We start from the raw sequence: 19,381 nt of genomic DNA, 5'->3' as shown, positions 1-19,381 counted from the left end.
CCTGCGACAATGGTTTTGCCAAATACTCATACACATTAGAAACTATTTTTTTAGCTTCAAGTTCTAAATGTTTGCGAGAACTTTTCATATTTATACTCTTCCTGATAGCTTCTTCCATTTTTATTGAAGTAAACATTATTTAAAAAGCAATATATCGTTAAACACAAAGGCACCTGTATACTTATAACACACAATGTACTTATATTATAACTCTGAGAAAACTAAATATAGACTGACCATATACGCCTCCTTTATATATATATATATATATATATATATATATATATATATATATATATATATATATATATATATATATATATAGATACACGTTTTTCTTTACAATAAATATCTACACATCGCGATTTAAACCTTTGGCTGTTGATTTTTATTTTTATAATAAAACATTAGTGCCAAGTATTATGACATATGCGGCTGAAAATTGGATCATAAACAAGAAAAACAGCAGTAAGCTAGTAGCAACATAGATGGAATGCCTGCGAAGATGCTGCAGAGTAACAAGAATGGATAGGAGAAATAATGACGAAATAAAGCAAAGAACATCAATAGAAACAGACATACTAACATATATAGAACAAACAAGATTAAAGTGGTATGGACATGTAAGAAGAACTAGCGACAGCAGATGGATAAAGAGAATAACCGAATGGAGCCCATAGGAAGGAGGAAAAGATGACGACCCCGAAAATCCTGGAGGAACGAAGTAGACGACGCCATGAGTAAGAGAGGCCTAAACGATGGAGAATGGGACAACAGAGAGAGATGGAAACGGTTGAGCGAGGAAAGGCAGTGAATACTGTAGAATCCCTAAATATATATGTTGATTTTTATCATTATAAAATAACTGGCCGCGAAATATCGCCCATCTCTAATACAGAACACTTCATTTTATATCGCACAGAAGGTAATCGCTGTGCGACCGTCTGGTAAAAGATTATTTATTATGTAACACGATAAGGCCTACAGGCCACAGGGACATTGCGTGCATTCTTCCAAAAAGAAAACACTCAATTTTTGGCATTTTTTCAAGACAGAACCGTTGAGGATGTGTTTATTCTATAGCCCTCAGCGAGGTTGTTGTTGATCGAAAATGGCGACTTCATTTGGCCGACTTTATTAATTATTGGATCTAGTTTTACTTGAAACAAACAAATTATAATAAAATACAACCACTAAAGGTTAGTTTATCTCGTCATTACATATTTACTATGGTTGTGATAAAGAACTGACTCATCAATAAAGAAATTTCAACAAACGCATTCAAGAAAAAATAAAACTGGATTGCCAGAGAATGTAATGAGGCGGAAAATCTTAGATGTGACCGACTGAACAAATTGAGAAAAAAATTGACTCAAATTTACTTACAGAAAACTGCAAAGATCATAGCGGTAAACATTTTAAAACATTGGTTCAGACAAAATTATGAAGCAAATAAATATAAAATAAAATATTTCTGTCTGAATGGAGATTAAAAATTTATCAATTAAGCAACAAAAAACATTAGAGCATTTGAAAACTTACTTGGTTCTTTAATCTCCCACACATTTCAGCGGTATTTCTACTCTTCTCCCTAGCCATTCTCAATTCTTCCTTGAGTATTTGCATATCGGCTTCATATTTTGCGTTTCGTATTTTTGCGGTATCCAGTTCCGCGTTTAAACTGGCCATGTCGCTCTGGAGGAGAGTTAGTTTCGTTTCGGCCTTTTCGTGGTTTTCTAGAATCTTTGAAGAGTTTAAAGATTCTTGGACTTCCAATACTTCAGTCTTTAATTGTTCTACGGCATTATACAGCCATTTTATGGTTAGAATGTCATTCTTTTCCATCTTATCCATCTTTGGTTGAGTTGAGGTAGTTTGTTTTAACGTAGTTCTGAAAAAAAGTGTTATTAGTAAGAAAATCGCATAAAAAACTAATAAAAATTAAATATTCTATTCGTCAAATATCAATTCTATCAAAACTGGAAAAGAAATTCTCCCGCCATAGTGTTAAACAAAGAAATGGTAGATGGAAAAAGGCTATCACTGATTTTAATATCATGGACAACTGAAAAAGGGGAAGACCACATATGAGACGGTTATAAAACTACGCTTATTCACATAGGCCGAGATACAGAAAAATGGATATATTGGATTTCTCAAGGCAACATATAGATAGATTTTCTTATATATTTAACATAGGACTCCAAACATGAACGTTATCGAAAGATATATTTGAAAGAGTAGCAAAAACAGAAAGACTGATATTTAACTATCAATTAATAAATGTTATGGGACTTAGTTGAATCCACAATCAAACAAAAGTAAAAGACCTGCCAGATAAATGACACTTCGCTAGTTCTAGCGAAGAAACAAAATAACGAGCTATATTTCAAGTAATCTCAAGAACACATACATTAAGATAAACATGAACAAGGGAAAAAAAGAAGGGGATACATATATCAAAAGACATTTGTGTAAAAAAGTAGCTAATATAATAATTATAAATATTATTGGTTTTATCTCCTATATTTCCTGTGGGAGTTTTTGTCAGTTCTTCTATCAGGCGCGGCCCCCTGCGAATGGGGTATTCTTAGAACCGATACCCAGAGGGTAGCAGGGATACCTGCCGTGGAACAAAAACTGACACCTGGCAGTAGGTATAAAATGCACACCCATGAAAATGGAGTTTAATCATTTATGTTTAGGGTCGCTGCCTGGGGATCGCCGGGGCACGTCTGGAGCCGGCCCTGGACGTGACAGCATGACAGATTATCTCCCATTATTATTATTATTATTATTAAAATCTTCAATTCAACTGCAATATATTACATTTGCTATATTTATTGAAAAACACCAGCATTTATTAGGTTACTAAAAAGTAATTAATCAGAAAGTTACTGTATGTATCAGTAACTTAATATTTCTCCCATAATTATCTTCCTCCCAGAATCATTATCGCTTGCGTTTTCTTAGTGTATTAACGACCTCATTAAATTTAAGGATTCCTACCTTATCTATCGATTTCACCCGATATCTATCTTTGATATTATCTTATCGAAAACAGAAATGCGATCTACGGAAGCTTAGAAGTTACGAACTATTAGGCGATGAATCTTTTACGAAGAACTTTGCGCAGCAAACGACGCACGGTGTAAATTACAACTCCCTCAGGAGCTTATTATTTGTTTCTTCTGTCGGATTTGGAGAAAGTATCAAAAAGTGGCGAGAGGTAATTTTAAATGAATATGCCTGGTGTGGCTATACGAAAACGCCGTCAACACCCTAAAATCTCAAGTTAATTATTTGACTTTCCAGAAATGTACGGTTTGGGAAAGGCTTTACTTCGTGGAAATTTATCATATTTCGACTTAGGCGCTAATAAAAGCATATTTCGTATTAGAGATTAAAATAAATCTTTGAAATTGTGTAACATTAAAAGCAATCCTTTGTGTCGTATTTTTTTTTTAAATATGGATAGATGTTTACTTTAATTATTATTGTATAGTACACACCACAGATATTTTGTACGTCGAAAGTCAACTTTTTCAAAGAGAAGCACTTTATATTGCCCATTACTTATTGCAAATAACTCATTTTATCACTTAATCGAAACCTTTACATAAATTGGCCACACGTGCATCAAAAATGGTATGGAGACATTAGTGGTTGAAGGCAAAGTGGTAAGGAAGGAGCCCAATGAAGATAGCAACTCTGTTGGTCAGATCAAATAAAGTGCACCACCGGGTACTCTCTGTCTGAGGCAGCACACCACGCCCAGGAGAGAGAAGAATGGAGAGCAGCAATACCATAACGTTACGACATTCTTACGAAGGATAAGGATAGAGGAGCAGGAGGTATTAAGAATATTTTCGATCGCAATTTAGATTGTAATTAATGTGTGCTGAGAACGAAAAAATCATGAAATTTATACTATTAAGTTGTTTTCGGAAGTCTTTAGCCTTTATAGAGTTACATATTTTCGTGTTAAAATCTTAGTCTTGCAACTATTTAGCGGTACTCGTGTTAATAGACTATTCTACATCTAAATCTTGTTTCTACTTAAAAAAACAGTAGAATCCCGATTATCCGTGCACAGTTTATCTGGGCTGCGGATTATCCGTGATTGATTTTTCATTATTCAATCAATATTCACCGTAAATCACTAGAAACTCTCTACGTGCCATGAGGGAGATGCATAATGAACTATCGATAGGGCCAGCGCTCAGGAAATCTCTGGAAATCATTCACTTATCTGCCGCAGCTTGTGACGCCGAATGTGTGAGATTTAATTGCGTTGCGCGGTAAAGAAGAGTCGCTACTCTGCTGTATTCTTAACACTTGTCTTTGTTTTCAAAATGGCCAGAACCAATGTTAAACGCTAGAAAAATGTTTTAATGATTGAGCAAAAACTAGATATTTTAATCAAAAGTGAAAAGGGTGAAAGTGTCGCGTCATTATCACGAATTTATTAAGCTAAAACCAAAACATGCTTATGGCAAATACTTTCTTTAAGAAAAAATCGAACGGAACATGGACTTGGGTAGCACCAAATGGAACCACTAAGAACGAAAATGACCTCATTCTAACCAACACGATTGTCACAATAAAAGATATCAGTGTAATATATACATTTTAAACAGGCTGCGACCATAGACTAATTAGAGCCAAAATTGTTCTATAAATATTAACAGTCTAAAAGAAAACTCCAATCACTACCAAAGGACAATTGACGAAAGATTACATGACAAAATCGACAACTCTCAATTAATGGAAATCATCCTTGATAGTGCCAAAAACATTGGAGGCCCGCAACAACAAAATAAACATAGTAAACTGTCTGATCCAAAATAATGCTAAAACAAAGAAGGGAAATGACAGTACGTAGCAACATACAGAGAAAACAATACTTACACAGAACTTTGTAAGACAATAAGGAAAAGTATTAAGGAAGACAGAAAAAATACAATGAAAGACTGGTAGCAAATGCAATTGAAAACAACAAAAAACTAACTAAACTAAGAAAAAAAAAACAATAATCATTGGGAAGAAGCAAATCATTGCTCTAACAAACGATAACCCCAGAATTACAGACAAAAATGAAATAATACAACTTGTGACTAAATTCTACAGCGAACTATACAAAGCCCCTGACAACTTGAAAAGAAGCAGTAACCAAGAAGATGTACCAGACGTCCTTCCAGAAGAAGTAAAATTGACAATTACTAAAATAAAAAGCGTTAAAACAGCTGGAATAGGTGGCATAACAGTGGAAATGCTTAAATACTCTGCCAAAAAAACCTGGAAAATCTTAGCAGGCATATTTACGAACTACCTAAGATCAAGATGCATACCACACCACTACAATACAGCAAAAATAATTATCATTCATAAGAAAGGTAGCAAAGAGAATATCAAAAACTACAGACCTATAAGTCTACTACCAATCATATACAAGTTAATAACTAAGATCATCAATAACAGATTAACAAATGCGTTAGATACTACACAGTCAAGAGAGAAAGCTGGCTTTAAAAGTAGATTCAGTACCTTTCATCATATCCATACGCTTCGAGAACTAATGAGTAGAGCTAAAGAATATGAAATACCGCTAGCATTAACCTTCCATTTTATATATCTCAAGCCAGTAATAGAAGCTTTGACCAACCATGGCATTGACAAACCGTACATAGAGACTTTAGCAAATATATGCAGACAAACAAAAGCTAAGGTAAAAATTTATGAAAACACTCCAGCATTTTCCACTACTAGATACGTCCCACAAGGAGACGCAAGATCACCAAAGCTCTTCACTGCAACTTTAGAAAATAAATTCAGCAACATGAACTGACAGAACAAAGGCCTATCCATTGATGCAGAATACCTCAGCCATTTAAGATGACGACATCGTTCTGATTGCTAATAATCCTGCAAAAATATAAGAACTTAAAGCGACCTTAATGCAGCCACCAACGAAGTTGGCCTAAATGAAGTCAACAAAAACAAAAACCATTTACAATGAGCTGGTTGGTGTCCAAGGTGTAATAATAAACAACACTGTACTTGAGGCAGTAGACGAGTATGTATACCTGGGACAATTAATACATAAATCTGGCTCCTTACTCCCAGGAATCAACAGAAGAACGAAACTGGCTTGGGCATCTTTTGGTAGAAATGCAGTTATATTCAAATCGAAGATGCCACTCTACCTGAAGAAAAAAGCCTTCGATCAGTGTATATATATTAGTATATATACCAATCATGACGCATGGCTGCGAAACTTAGAACATGGACACTAAAGAAAGAGATAATAGTGAACCTCAAAGTCACTCAAAGGTCAAAATAACAAAGAGAGATCGAAAAAGAATAGAATGGATCACATAGAAAACCAAGGTCGCTAATGTAATCCACAGAATTAAGTCTTTAAAATGACAGTGGACGGGACATTTATCGAGAAGAACTGATAACAGATGGTCCACTAGAATTACACTGTGGTATTCAATAGACGCCAAGAGACCAAGAAGACGTCCAAATTTAGGATGGGGCCATGACAGAAGGAAACAAGCCGGTGCAACATGGCACAGAAAAGCGAATATTAGACAATCGTGGGGCCGAAAGGAAGAACGACTGTGTAAGGGAGGCTGCGCAATAATCGGTAGAATGAGAATGATGATGATGATAATATAGTTTTAATGACCCTCAACCAAGTTATTTTGGTCCAGGAATATGACATAGAAAATATGACTAAAAATTATTTGAGGATTATGGCAAATTGGCACTAATGGTTAATATTCCGAAAACTAAATTTATGTGTGTATGGTGTCAAAGTAAAAACCTACAAATAAATAATTTTTTTGTTAAAAGTTCCCTCATATAAGAAACCAAGGTTAAGCAACTCAATCCCCGAACAACTACTGACTTCATTAGAAAACGCGTAAATTCAAAGTACTTAGGAAGAATTAGAAAGAAAGACATAATTTAGTTTATACGTAATTCTAGGTAATAACCAGATTAGTTATTATCTAGAATTTAATGTGGTTTTAGTAGTTGTTTTTTAGTAAGTAGATACTTATTGAACCCTCATAGCCTGTACTTGGGTTTTTGACTATTCGGAGAAACTGATACCTTATATTGACCAGTTCAATCCAACATAAACGTGTGTGTGATGCATTGTGTATTAGTGAGACAAAACCCAAGACAATTTTGAAAAACAGAAAAAGTGTAAATACTGAAGGAGAGGTCGCATAATATAAACCTAGTGTCGTTTACAAAAGAATCGAGTTTTTTATAAGAACTATAAAAATTTTAAAAAATAACACACTTCATTTGTTTATTTAGACGAAACATGGAATAAAACGGATTTGGCAGGACGGGAGTATAAAATCCATAAAACACATCGATACTGATAGAGACATATTATATTGCATGCGGGTGGAAAGCATGGTTTTATTGATGGTGGGGATCTTGTGTTTTCGTCAAAATCAAAATCGGCTGATAATCACGGTAACATATATACGGATATGTTTGTGAAATGGTGGAAAGAAAATCTGCTTCCAAGTTTGCATGAACCATTTGCTATAGTTTTGCTATATTTTATACCATTCGGAAATTTTAAATAAGCAACCAACACATTCCTAAGAATTAGGACAGTACCTAAAATAAAAGAATAGTTAACGAATGAAAATATTTCAGTTCCTCTGGATTATTTCAAGCTGAATTACTACAGTTAGCCAAAAGGAATGAAAAACCAAAAATATTTATGGTAGACGAGATTATACAAACTTAGTTTTGGACATAATGTGTTAAAACTGCCCTCTTACCATTGTGAATTCAATAACATTGAGCATATTTGGGCAATATACAAAATTTACTACGACAACTATATTTGACTTAACGGTTACAGTGATGCAGCAGTTTTGAAAACATGGCAAGAAGCATCGAATACTGCTACTCCTGCAATTAGGGAATAGTTAAGTGCGGGCAGGTGAAAAGTTAATAGAAGAATATTGGATGCGTGAAAATTGCATCGAAGCAATCAACCCAGTCATCAATCCAATCCAAATGAAAAAACCGACGACAGTTATTATGAGTTAGGATTTAATTCGTAATTATAACGCATAGTCCTAAAGTTTTGGGAAAAATTTCACCTGGTCTGATTGAGAAGCAAAATGCATTTAACAAAGAAGGCCATGGAATTGAAATGTCATCAGTTATTGACATTTAATAAACAAAGCAGAATATTTTGGTTTGTGCTCTGCAAAATGTCTTATAAAATTGATATTCGTCGAGGTGTTTATAATATGGTTGGGCGAATGTCGAAACGAGATATTGTTAATATTTATCGAGATCAAAACATAAGCAAATCGACAATTTATCGCACAATCAGAAAATGTGAAGAAGGGATACCATTGTTAACTTGCGTAAAAGTGGCCGACCGCGGATTTTGAACCATATAAGAGAGGCAAGACTGATCGACGCAGTTAAGAACAAAATTGGGGTCTCACAGCGAAAACTGGCCAGAAGATTTCATGTTGGAAAGATTACAGTATACAGGACCCTATCGAGTAACAATATTATCTACCGGAAAAAAAGGAAAGCTCCAAAATACACAGAGGATCAATTAGAGAGAATTCCGAGATGTTGCCACGCGTTAAGGCGAGTGCATTTCGTCAACAAGTTGATCGTGATGGACGATGAAAAATATTTTACTTTGTCCAACTCAGAAATGAAGGGTAACGATGGTTTTTACACGAACGATTACGAAAATGTACATGATGAAATAAAATTCAAAAGTAAGAAAAAATTTGGGGACAAAATTTTGGTATGGTGTGCAATTTTTGAGGCTGGCTTTATCTCACAGCCCTACATTGGTGTTGTTCGAGGCGAAGCCTTAAACGCAAATATTTATATTCAAAGATGTCTCTCTAAATTGCTTCAGTTTGTGAACACACATCATGCAAATGATCAAATAGTCTTTTGGCCAGATCTTGCTTCATGTCATTACGCGAGGATCACAAGGGACTGGTACGAAACTAACAACATTACCTTTGTACCGAAAGCAGACAATCTCCCCAACCTACCTCAGGCTCGTCCAATTCAAGAGTTCTGGGCAATATTAAGTCGGAAAGTCTATAATAACGGATGGGAAGCACAAAATCAGAAACAGTTAAGACGCCGCATATATACAAAAATTAGAGAAATTGACGCCGAGGTCGTCCAAAGGATGATGCAACGTGTCAGGGGAATTATTAAGCAAATCGAAAATAATGGTCCCTTGTCTGTCATTTGAATTTTGATTTATAATAAGGATAGTTAAGTTAAATTGTTGAATAATTTAATAAAAATATAAGATTATTGTGGTCAGAGTTATATGCTTTTGAAATTTTTGCCAAAACTTTAGGACCATACGTTACTTCTAATATATCTCTATTTTTTCATTAAGAATAAAAGAGTGTTTGTTATTGTTATTATTTTATCAGTAAATACTTACTACTACAATTTAGAAACAATAGAATTTGCAATTTTCTTTTATTTTTGAACTAATAATTGTATATTTCTCTAAATGAATGTAAACTACATTATCAGTTATAGCCGTATTTTTGTTTGTCTTTGACAGTGCTTAAAATATTGGGAGAATATGCTATTAAATTTATCAGCACAGCGGACCGTTTAAGTCAAAGCTAATCCAAAATGCAAAATAATCGCAAATTTCTGAAATATACTTTAATGGTGATTTTGTGCACCAGTAATTATTAGGAAAAAGTTAGGATCTATCACAAGTACAAAGTCATTAGTAAAGTGAGAATAATTTTCATTTTATAGAATCAGACTTAATAAATATCAACAGAATATTTTGGCAGCCACCGTCAGTTATATAATACATTTTTAAATCAAACATTACAAAAATAAAGTAGATGCCAAATTTTTAGTTGTGGAATAGTTCCGTGAAAGTTGCTTTTTTGTGTTAATTCAATTACGGGAAATTGCCGAAAAAATATTATCTAAACGAAATTCTAGGAGTAACGGACGAAAATATTATGGAAACAGTGGTGTTATAATTCACAGGTAAGTAAATTGTTCCGAATAAACTCTCAGGTTATGTGCTAAAATGAATTAAGGTACGCTAATTATTCATGAAAGAGTTCTGGAATTTATTTTGGAAACCATTATCAAATAAGTAAGCTGCTTCGGTGAATAAGAACAACGTTGTGCATTATTATTAAGTATTTTAAGGAGAATAAGGAAACAAAATAATAAAAAATATTGCCCTGTGAGTAGAAGTTGCGGTAATTGTTACGGATAAACATGTCTTACAGATAAATAATTCAAAAGTATTTAACCAACTTTAAGGTTTGCATCTCATTAATACCTTTGATGTTGTCATGCAGTTTATTTTAGACACTAAGATTATAATTTTCAAAGGTTTGTTTGTTCTATTACCTTGATGTAAGTGTCATTGCAGTTAGTGTACTGCTACTACCATTACGTCGTCTGCATAGTATGAAATGATATTGTATGTACTTTTCTGATTATTTCATCCATAATAATATTGAACAGGCTCATTCCTTAATACTTAACCGAAGCAGGGGCCAATGCTCAAGTTTTGAACATGCTGCATCAAATATCGGTCTAAATATAAATGAATATGAAACAAAACACATGGTTGTTTAAAAGCGGGAATTACAAAGAATAAGGCAAAATATTGCTATAATTGACCATAACTTCGAGGTGGTTATAGAATTCAAATACCTAAGAGCAACAATTACCAACGACAACAAAGTAGAACGAGAAGTTTAAATGCAAATGATGGCGAGACATAGAATCTTTCTTTCACAATTCAACATTCAAGAAGATCAAAGTTTGCTTTTTTTTTTCTTTTTTTTCTCATATATATATTTCTTGGAAATTTTAGATTAGGGAATAGAAATCAAAGAGAAGATAGGTTGATACAATTCTGCCAAGATAATAATATGATTGTTACAAACACGTTCTTTGAATTGCCTAATAGAGATTTGTACACGTGGAAATCGTCAAGAGATAATGAACATCAGATAATTATAAATCGAATAGATTACATAATGATCAAAGAAAGATATCGGAACAGTATTATTGCAGTCAAAACACAACCTGTACTATATACTAACAACCTGTACTACAACTAATCTCTTAGTAGTACATATGAAAATCAAAATGAAAAGAATAGACTACAAAAGAAGAAAGAACTGATTGATATAAATGCACTAAGAGATCCAAAAATCAGAGAAAATATCAAAGAAAAAATAAATGAACGTCTAAACACCGTACAAATTGAAGGAGAATGCAATGAAGAAAACATAAAAAAGAAACTGGAAAAAACAAAGGCTGACTTAATAGAACCTTCAAAAATGTACCAAAGTACTCTACGCAAAATAAAAAAAAAAGAGAAAAGATTCGTTTTCGGACGAAATACTAAACTGAATGAAATGAACAAAAGAAGAGTATATAAGGACAAAAATAAATCATTGTACCAGCAAATACAAAACGAAATACGGCGACAAATTCGAATAGCAAAAGATAATTGATTAAAAGAAAAATGTGATGAAATAGAAATACTACAAAATAAATATGACAGCTTTAGTTTACAAAGGAAAATAAAAGAAGTAACTAGAAGCCCAGAATACAAAAAAAATATACTAGTTGATGAAAAGGGAGACACAGTAATGGATACAAAAATCAAATTGATAACGAATAGATATGAATGAGACAAAATAGATAACGAATATTTCGTTGAAGATACTGGATCAGAAATCGGGACATCTATGTCTGCTTCCTAGATTATAACAAGGCATTCGATACAGTGAAACATAATCAGTTAATAAAGCTACTGAGAACAAAGAACATGGACACACGGGATATAAGAATAATAAATAATTTCTCCTATGAACAAGAAGCTGTCGTAAGAATAAATAATTTAAAAACTAATAAAATAAAAATCAAAAGTGGTGTTAGACAGGGCTGTGTCTTGTCGCCATCATTGTTTAATCCATAGTAGCAGTCATAAAAATAAATGGCCTACCCATACGTGAAATTAGATATGCTGATGATACAAAACTAATAGCAGAAAATATTACAGATCTACAAAGAATTTTAGATAAGGTTGTTGCAGCAAGTGAAGAATTTGATCTGTCACTAAACATAAAGAAAACAAAATTCATGGTTATATCAAACAAAAATATTAGATACATCAATCTACACGTAAATAATAAGACGATAAAACGAGTTCAGAATTATAACTATTCAGGGGCAAACATTAATGAAACAAACGATTATACCAAAGAAATTAGAGTTAGAATAGAAAAGGCTCGAAAACAAGTACTAAAGTGTTATGTATTTTCTGTTTTTTTGTATGGTATGGAGACATGGACTTAAAATAAATAATGTCTTAATAAATTGGAAGCATTTGGAATGTGGACATATCGAAGAATGCTGAGGATCTCGTGGACAGACAGATAACCAATGAAGAAGTACTAAGAAGAATAGAGAACAGCAGGGAGATACTGGATTCCATCAAAATAAGAAAACTGCAATATCAGCATAGGTAGAAGAAGAATGTTTTGGCTGAGAAACCTCAGAGAATGGTTTGGATGCAGCTCTACTGAACTCTTTCGGGCTGTAGTATCAAAAGTTAGAATAGCAGTGATAATTGCCAACCTTCGTCGCGTCGCGGAGATGGCACGTAAAGAAGGAGATGACAGCAGATACTTATATAAATCGATACTTAATTCCATCACAAATTTTATTAGAAATGCAAAATAGTGGTATAGTTTAACGAAATAGACAACATGAAACATTTCACATAATTAATAATTTTCAAGTTTGTGGCAAATAGATTTTGTTTGATACCCCGATTTCTTCTTTTATTTGCCAACATTGTAAAACGTGGTCTTTTTCTAATTTCATCTTTTATTTACTTGTATTGATCACATTCATAAACATTATCTCCAAGCTAATGTAAAACGTTTTAGTCCTGTGTTTGCGGAAATCCCTTTTAATCCCATAATAGCTTCTACTGTTTTGTCAATATTGAAATTGTCGAGAATCGTTTTTAAGGCAATATCTCAAGAAATGTCTTCCCTTCTCAAGATCTCTTAATTGGTTCCGCAAAATAGAAATCTGATATTGATATTTGAAGACTTTTGTGTAATTAGTGAATTTCACAAAATATATACAAACAATTTTGAAATAAAAGAAAATTTAACGAAAATGTTTTAAGTATGTAATTAATTTTGAGTTAGTATTTATACTCGCGTCCAATTAGCAGCAGGTACGTACATACCTACGAGTAGTAAACAAAACCCCGTGCTGCTTTAATAAATATGCAGCATTTACGATAATCAAATATTAGAGATAAAACGATTTGAAATATTATGTATGTTCTAAACTCTAAGAAAACGATATGTTTTTATGATTTTTACATCTATATTGGCCATTGGAATGAAGTATAGGGTCAAATTATTTCAACTTTTTAAAACATTTTAAAATACTTCAATTTATATTAACTACATACTAGATTTAATGGAATAAACCTCAAATTTAATTAAACATACGTTCTATTGGATGTTTCTATTTCCAACTTGGAAATTGTTTTCGAAATACAAATTACACATATTGTTGTGTATTGTTACGTGGAAATAAAAAACATCTTCAGTTTTGTTTTCTATCTCCAAGTAAGAAAACAATTCATTAAATTTATATTTTCGGATGTATTTTCTAGAAAACGTGGAAATCAAAACGTCAGATATAACGAATTTTTATTAAAATTGTTGTGTACTACCTACCATTAAATTTGGTAGTTAACATAAAAATCCCACAAAAAAAGATTCAGAACATTTTAATTTTCTCACCAAAATGAACTTTATTTTATTATAAAAAGTACATTTTAAGATATTTTTTGCAAAGTAAACAAATTTAGTGAAACTAAAAGACTTACAAACAATAGCAAAGTTAATTCAACTGGATATACAAGTTAACTTTTCCCAGAGTCAAACCTATAATTAAAGAAGTATTCACATTTTATTTTTAAATTAATCTTACCTAAGCTTCTTAATCTCGTTTCTCATTTCCACTATCTCCGGTATATCAAAAATCGCTCTTTTTATGTGTTCCTCGATTATCTTAACATCCTCTTTCCGTTTATCCAAGAGAGCAGTCACTTGTTTACTCAACACGCGAAAATCTTCCTCTAAATCACATTCAGCGCACTGAAAACATAAGGTAACCACAACTAAAGTCAATACACACGACTTCATGATTCTGTCGGTATTATTTCACTTTTACAAACAATCCAATCAATCACTCTTCGTCTTCCAACACGTGCTTGCCTTTCAAAAATGAGCAGGTCTGCAATGAACGATCGTTTCTAACGGCTCCAACTCCGCGAAGTACTTTGTGTTTGGTACGACGTAAGGTAATGTGGAGACTCGTAGGGTGGTATGTACTTTTATAGAACTTGGGTGATATGTGGGCATGCGTCGCTTAAGCAGGTGTGCAATTGTAGTCCTCTTTCTGCATGGACAGCGATGCATTCAGGGGGATTTTATGTTACGCAAGTTGATTAAAAGGCTTTTGTTTAATTGTAGTGGCCGCAAAACTTCGGTTCCTTTGTATCTATACAGGATGTATGTAGGTTATATCTACACCTGATCAAAAATAAAAGTTGTGAGGGAATGAGGCGATTTATTTTCAGTTAAAAGTTCTGTCAAAAGTTTTTTTTTTAAATAATGTTTTCCTACCATATAAAATATGCGCTTTCAGTGTCGGCATTTATTTCCTGTGTTTAAAATTCCCTATTGTATGGTCTATTAACTGTTTACGTACATGACAATCCCAATAAATTATTTTATTCAATTTGATAAGTTCTGATAATTTTTATGCCATCCATAAAAATAATAAATTTGTCAACTCGCCAGACTTTTTTGAGGTTTCTGGGGTCTCGTCTCTAGGGTAGGTAAAAAACTGTAAAATAATTGGGGTTTGCTTAGTAAAAAAATTTTGTAACGCCATCCGTTTTCAAGATACAGGGCGTTGAAGAAAAAAAAATTTACGCATTTTTTACGATTTTGCCGAAACTACTGGCAACATTGTAATGAAATTTTATACGAATATGTTTTGGAAGCTGATACATCCCATAAATTTGTTTTTATATCTGATTATCATAAAGGGCGCTAGTTACACGGATCGTATTAAGTATTAGTCAATATAACTTTTTTAAGAGTATAATTATTAATCAAAATTTCAAGTAAACTTAAACATCATTCAATTTTACACGAAAAAGGTACTCTTGGTAAAACTCGATACTCTGTACCGTTTTCGGAATATTTTGAGTTGAAAATTATGAAGTAATAATTGATGCTGGTATAAAATAGTAATTAAACAAAACTCACAAGAAGAAAATTAAATTAATGACTAAGCACTGACTTAATGACTTTAAACATAAAATAAAATTCAATTACAGTAAGTGTTCAAAATGCCCTCCGTTTTCGCGAATACACAAGTGTATTCTTTTTTCTAAAGATTCCATTAATCTTCTAAACGGTAGGGGATCAGCTATGATGTCATTAAATTGACGTTGAATTCTTTCTTCCAATTCTTGGCGTGAATTTACCTCTGCAGCATAGACTTTTTCCTTAATATACGACCAAACTGCGTAGTCCAAAGGGTTAAAATCGCATGACCGAGGAGGCCAATGAATCGGAGCTTCTGCACCTCTACCAATCCATCAATTCGGAAAATGATTACTCAACCAATTACGACACCTTCTATCAAAGTGTGGTGGAGCTCCATCGTGCATAAAAAATAAAGATCTTCGCTCGTTTAGCGTTAAATCTTCTAATATCTCGAATAAGGAATTGTTTAAAAAATCAAGATACATATCACCATTTAAATTTCCAGGTAGAATATGATAACCTATTAATTTGTTACCTAAAGTTGCTGCCCAAACATTAACTTTAAATGAGTGTTGGTAATGTGATACCCTTTTGACTCGTGGATTCTCATCACACCAGTAGTGTGCATTATGGGAGTTAAACATACCTTGTCGCGTGGACTCGTCCGTAAAAAGAATGCATTTTAAAAAATTTGGATTGTGGGCTGTCCTCTGTTGCAATTTTTACAAAAATCCACTCTAACCGATAGATCATCTGGCAAGAGCTCTTGGACTTGTCTGTAATGATAAGGATGTAATTGCTGTTCTTTCAGTATCCGACAAGTACTTGAAGAAGAAGTATTTGTTTGTCTTGCTATATTCCTTACGCTAACTGTTGGATCTGGATCAAGTAAATTTAAAATATTATTTTCTTTATTAATTGTTCTTGTTGTTCTTGGTCTACCAGAATTTATTTTATTTGGTCTCACATTCCCAGTTTCTCGACGTCGTTCAACGGCTCTAAATGTTTTTTACTTGGTAAGTTTCTTCTAGGAAACTTTTCTGCCTAACGTGTCACAGCTGCACTAGAACATCCTAAACATTCGCCTAAGGTTAATAACATGTCAGTTTATTCAACATTTGAGTACATTTTGATTTAATTTTACAAATAACAAGGTTTCAAAACTCTAATTATTGTTGATTTATCGTCATAACAATCAATAAATGTCAGATTTCCATGGCACACTTGGAGAAAATAGAGGTATACCTATTAGAACTTTATAATTACTACCAGCATCAATTATTACTTCATAATTTTCAAATCAAAATATTCCGAAAACGGTACACAGTATCGAGTTTTACCAAGAGTAGGTACCTTTGTCATGTAAAATTGAATGATGTTTAAGTTTACTTGAAATTTTGATTAATAATTATACTCTTAAAAAAGTTATATTAACTAATACTTAGTACGATCCGTGTAACTAGCGCCCTCTATGAGAATCAGATATAAAAACAAATTCATGGGATGTATCAGCTTCCAAAACATATTCGTATAAAATTTCATTACAATTTTGCCAGTAGTTTCGGCAAAATCGTAAAAAATGCGTAATTTTTAAAAAAAATTTTTTCTTCAACGCCCTGTATCTTGAAAACGGATGGCGTTACAAAAATTTTTTACTAAGCAAACAACAATTATTTTACAGTTTTTTACCTACCCTAGAGACGGGGTTACGTTTTTTTGAAACACCCTGTATATCACGTTAATCGCCAGTTAAATAAAAAAAATTAACCCCAGACCACCTCGCGATTTTTTAAATTTACATCAATATTTAGTTGTTTGAATATATTTTAGAAAAGTTGCAGTATTCCTTTACGAATAAACATTTTTTTATTGTTTTTTGTTGCTGTACAGCTTAAGTGCCACAGAACCTAAAGAAATAGTTTTGTTTACTGTGACCATGCAACAAGTGCCTCACTTTCCTGTTGCAACCTGTCTATTCGTGGATTTGGTTGTTATATTTTACACTGATCATTTGTAATCGTACCATCGACGAGTAGGTACAGTTTATCATAGTGCTATAGGTAGTTGAAAAAATGAGTTGCGAGAAAGACCAACGTCGAATTTAAATGCTTTTAGAAGAGATGCTATCTGATGATGAATACGACGAAAGAAATTTATGAGACGAAAACTTTGAAGATGATTATTTACCTAGTGAAAAAGCTAATGAAAACGATACCTCGTCACGCACATTTCCTTTACGAGAACATAAACAAAGTACAACACATCACCAGTAAGGACGACGATGGTATTTAAGATTTACTTAGTACTTCCTACTGCGCAGAGTAAGTACAACCCATTTTGCTAGACATGGTTTTTGTAAAGTGTTTTAACGTGTGTAGATTATGTTGATAATGTCAATGCCGAACTACCTCATGGTCAACTTAAATCAGATGCAGAAGGGTCTCCACATAAGGCATAAGTTTTAAATTCTCTGGATAATACGATTGTAGCGGTTTTGTAGCAGTTCAGAATTTCGAAACGATTTTCGTTTGTCGAACCAACGCCAACCAAAGCCACATATACTTCACGGTTATTTTGACAAGGGTCTATATGAATTCTTTAAACTTTTATTTACATATGAGATTATTACTAGGATAGTAGAAGAAACCAATAGATATTCAGTGCAGAAGAAAACCCAAACAAAATATAAAAGTTATAGTGGTAGCGCGATACAGAAACTGAAGAAATTGGAAATATTTTAGGTCTTGTCATATGAATGGGATTATGTTTCTACCCAAAAATCACAAAATATTGGTCCAAAAGTGCTTTGTACAAAAATAACTTAATGCACCACATGAGTAGAAATCATTTTGAATTAATACTATGAGTCATTCACTTCAACAATAATGAATCTGTAAATCTGGATCCACATGATAGAATAAGAAAATTGACGCCTTGTCTATCCATGCTAAAAAAGAGATATCAAGATGTTATTGTACCAGAAAAAGAACTAAGTGTATATGAGACAATTGTGCCATTTCAGGCACGATTATCTTTTCGGCAGTATGTCAAAAATAAATGCCATAAATATAGAGTCAAGTTGTACAAACTATGTTTGAAAGGAGGATACACCATTGTCCTTAACATATACTGCAAGAAAGATACTCATCCACTGGGAGCATCCGCAGGAGTAGATTTACATTCCACACAAAACTTGCTTAAAAAGGGTCGTACGATTTACACCGATAAGTCTTATTTTAGGTCAGAAGCTTTTGGAACATAAAACTTACTTAGTTGGAACAGTAGGACAAAATTGAAAACTTATTGTAAAGAAGTTAAAAAATCTAAATAACTGAAAGGTAAAATATGTGCCAGAGAAAGTGATACGGGAGTGTTGATGCTAAAGTGGAAAGACACTTATCACCAACATACTGACACTATGAAAACTGTTAAAAATAAATGAGGAAATCAAGTAGAAAAACCTGAACTCATAGTCGAGTACAATAACTCTAAAGCGTCCATAGACCTTGCAGATCAGATAAAATCTTACAATCATTCACTCATTAAGTGGTAAAGAAAACTAACTGGTCTTTAAGCTAATTTTAGGAACCATAGTTTTAAATGCCTACATTCTACATAAAAAAGTAACAAAGACCAAGATGGCAATTACCGAGTTCAAAGAACATATTTTCGAAGCTATATTATTTTATTCCGCTATGTGACCTGCTCATCAATTGGGCAGGTCACATAGCGAGACTGAAAGACACAAGATGGACCAAAAAACTAATTGACTGGCGCCCACGAGAAGACAAACGCAGCAGAGGACGACCACCAACACGCTGGATGGACGACATTAGACGAATATCCAAGAAATGGCAACAAGAAGCACAAAACCGTGAAGAGTGGCGAAAACTTGGAGAGACCTATGTCCAGCAGTGGACAGAAGAGGTTGCCTGATGATTCTTTTATTTCACAGCGCC

General features: G+C 33.2%; 2 protein-coding genes across 8 annotated transcripts in view; one reads left to right on the top strand and one right to left on the bottom strand.

Moving 5' to 3' along the window:
* The window catches only part of sca (scabrous), a 32,661-nt gene extending 18,218 nt beyond the window's left edge, over positions 1–14,443 (bottom strand). Inside the window, exons 1-2 of the mRNA XM_072540323.1 lie at positions 14,071–14,443; positions 1,543–1,891 (exon numbers count right to left, since the gene is read on the bottom strand). Of these exons, the coding sequence (XP_072396424.1) occupies positions 1,543–1,891; positions 14,071–14,285 (564 nt within the window). The 5' untranslated portion in view covers positions 14,286–14,443. The remainder of the gene's footprint in view (positions 1–1,542; positions 1,892–14,070) is intronic.
* The window catches only part of LOC140447590 (methyltransferase-like protein 22), a 540,943-nt gene that overhangs the window by 64,076 nt on the left and 457,486 nt on the right, over positions 1–19,381 (top strand). For 3 of the 7 annotated variants that reach the window (XM_072540328.1, XM_072540325.1, XM_072540326.1), the window contains exon 1: positions 9,911–10,062. The exons of the other annotated variants lie outside the window; for them this stretch is intronic. The gene's annotated coding sequence lies outside the window, so the exon portion shown is untranslated. Of the gene's footprint in view, positions 1–9,910; positions 10,063–19,381 lie in introns of those variants that run through there. 7 annotated transcript variants of the gene reach the window in all.

The sequence above is a fragment of the Diabrotica undecimpunctata genome, chromosome 8 (genome assembly GCF_040954645.1).
Source record: "Diabrotica undecimpunctata isolate CICGRU chromosome 8, icDiaUnde3, whole genome shotgun sequence".
Taxonomy (NCBI): Eukaryota; Metazoa; Arthropoda; class Insecta; order Coleoptera; family Chrysomelidae; genus Diabrotica; species Diabrotica undecimpunctata.
The sequence above is the reverse complement of the archived record's forward strand: the minus strand, read 5'-3'. Positions and strand labels throughout refer to the sequence as shown.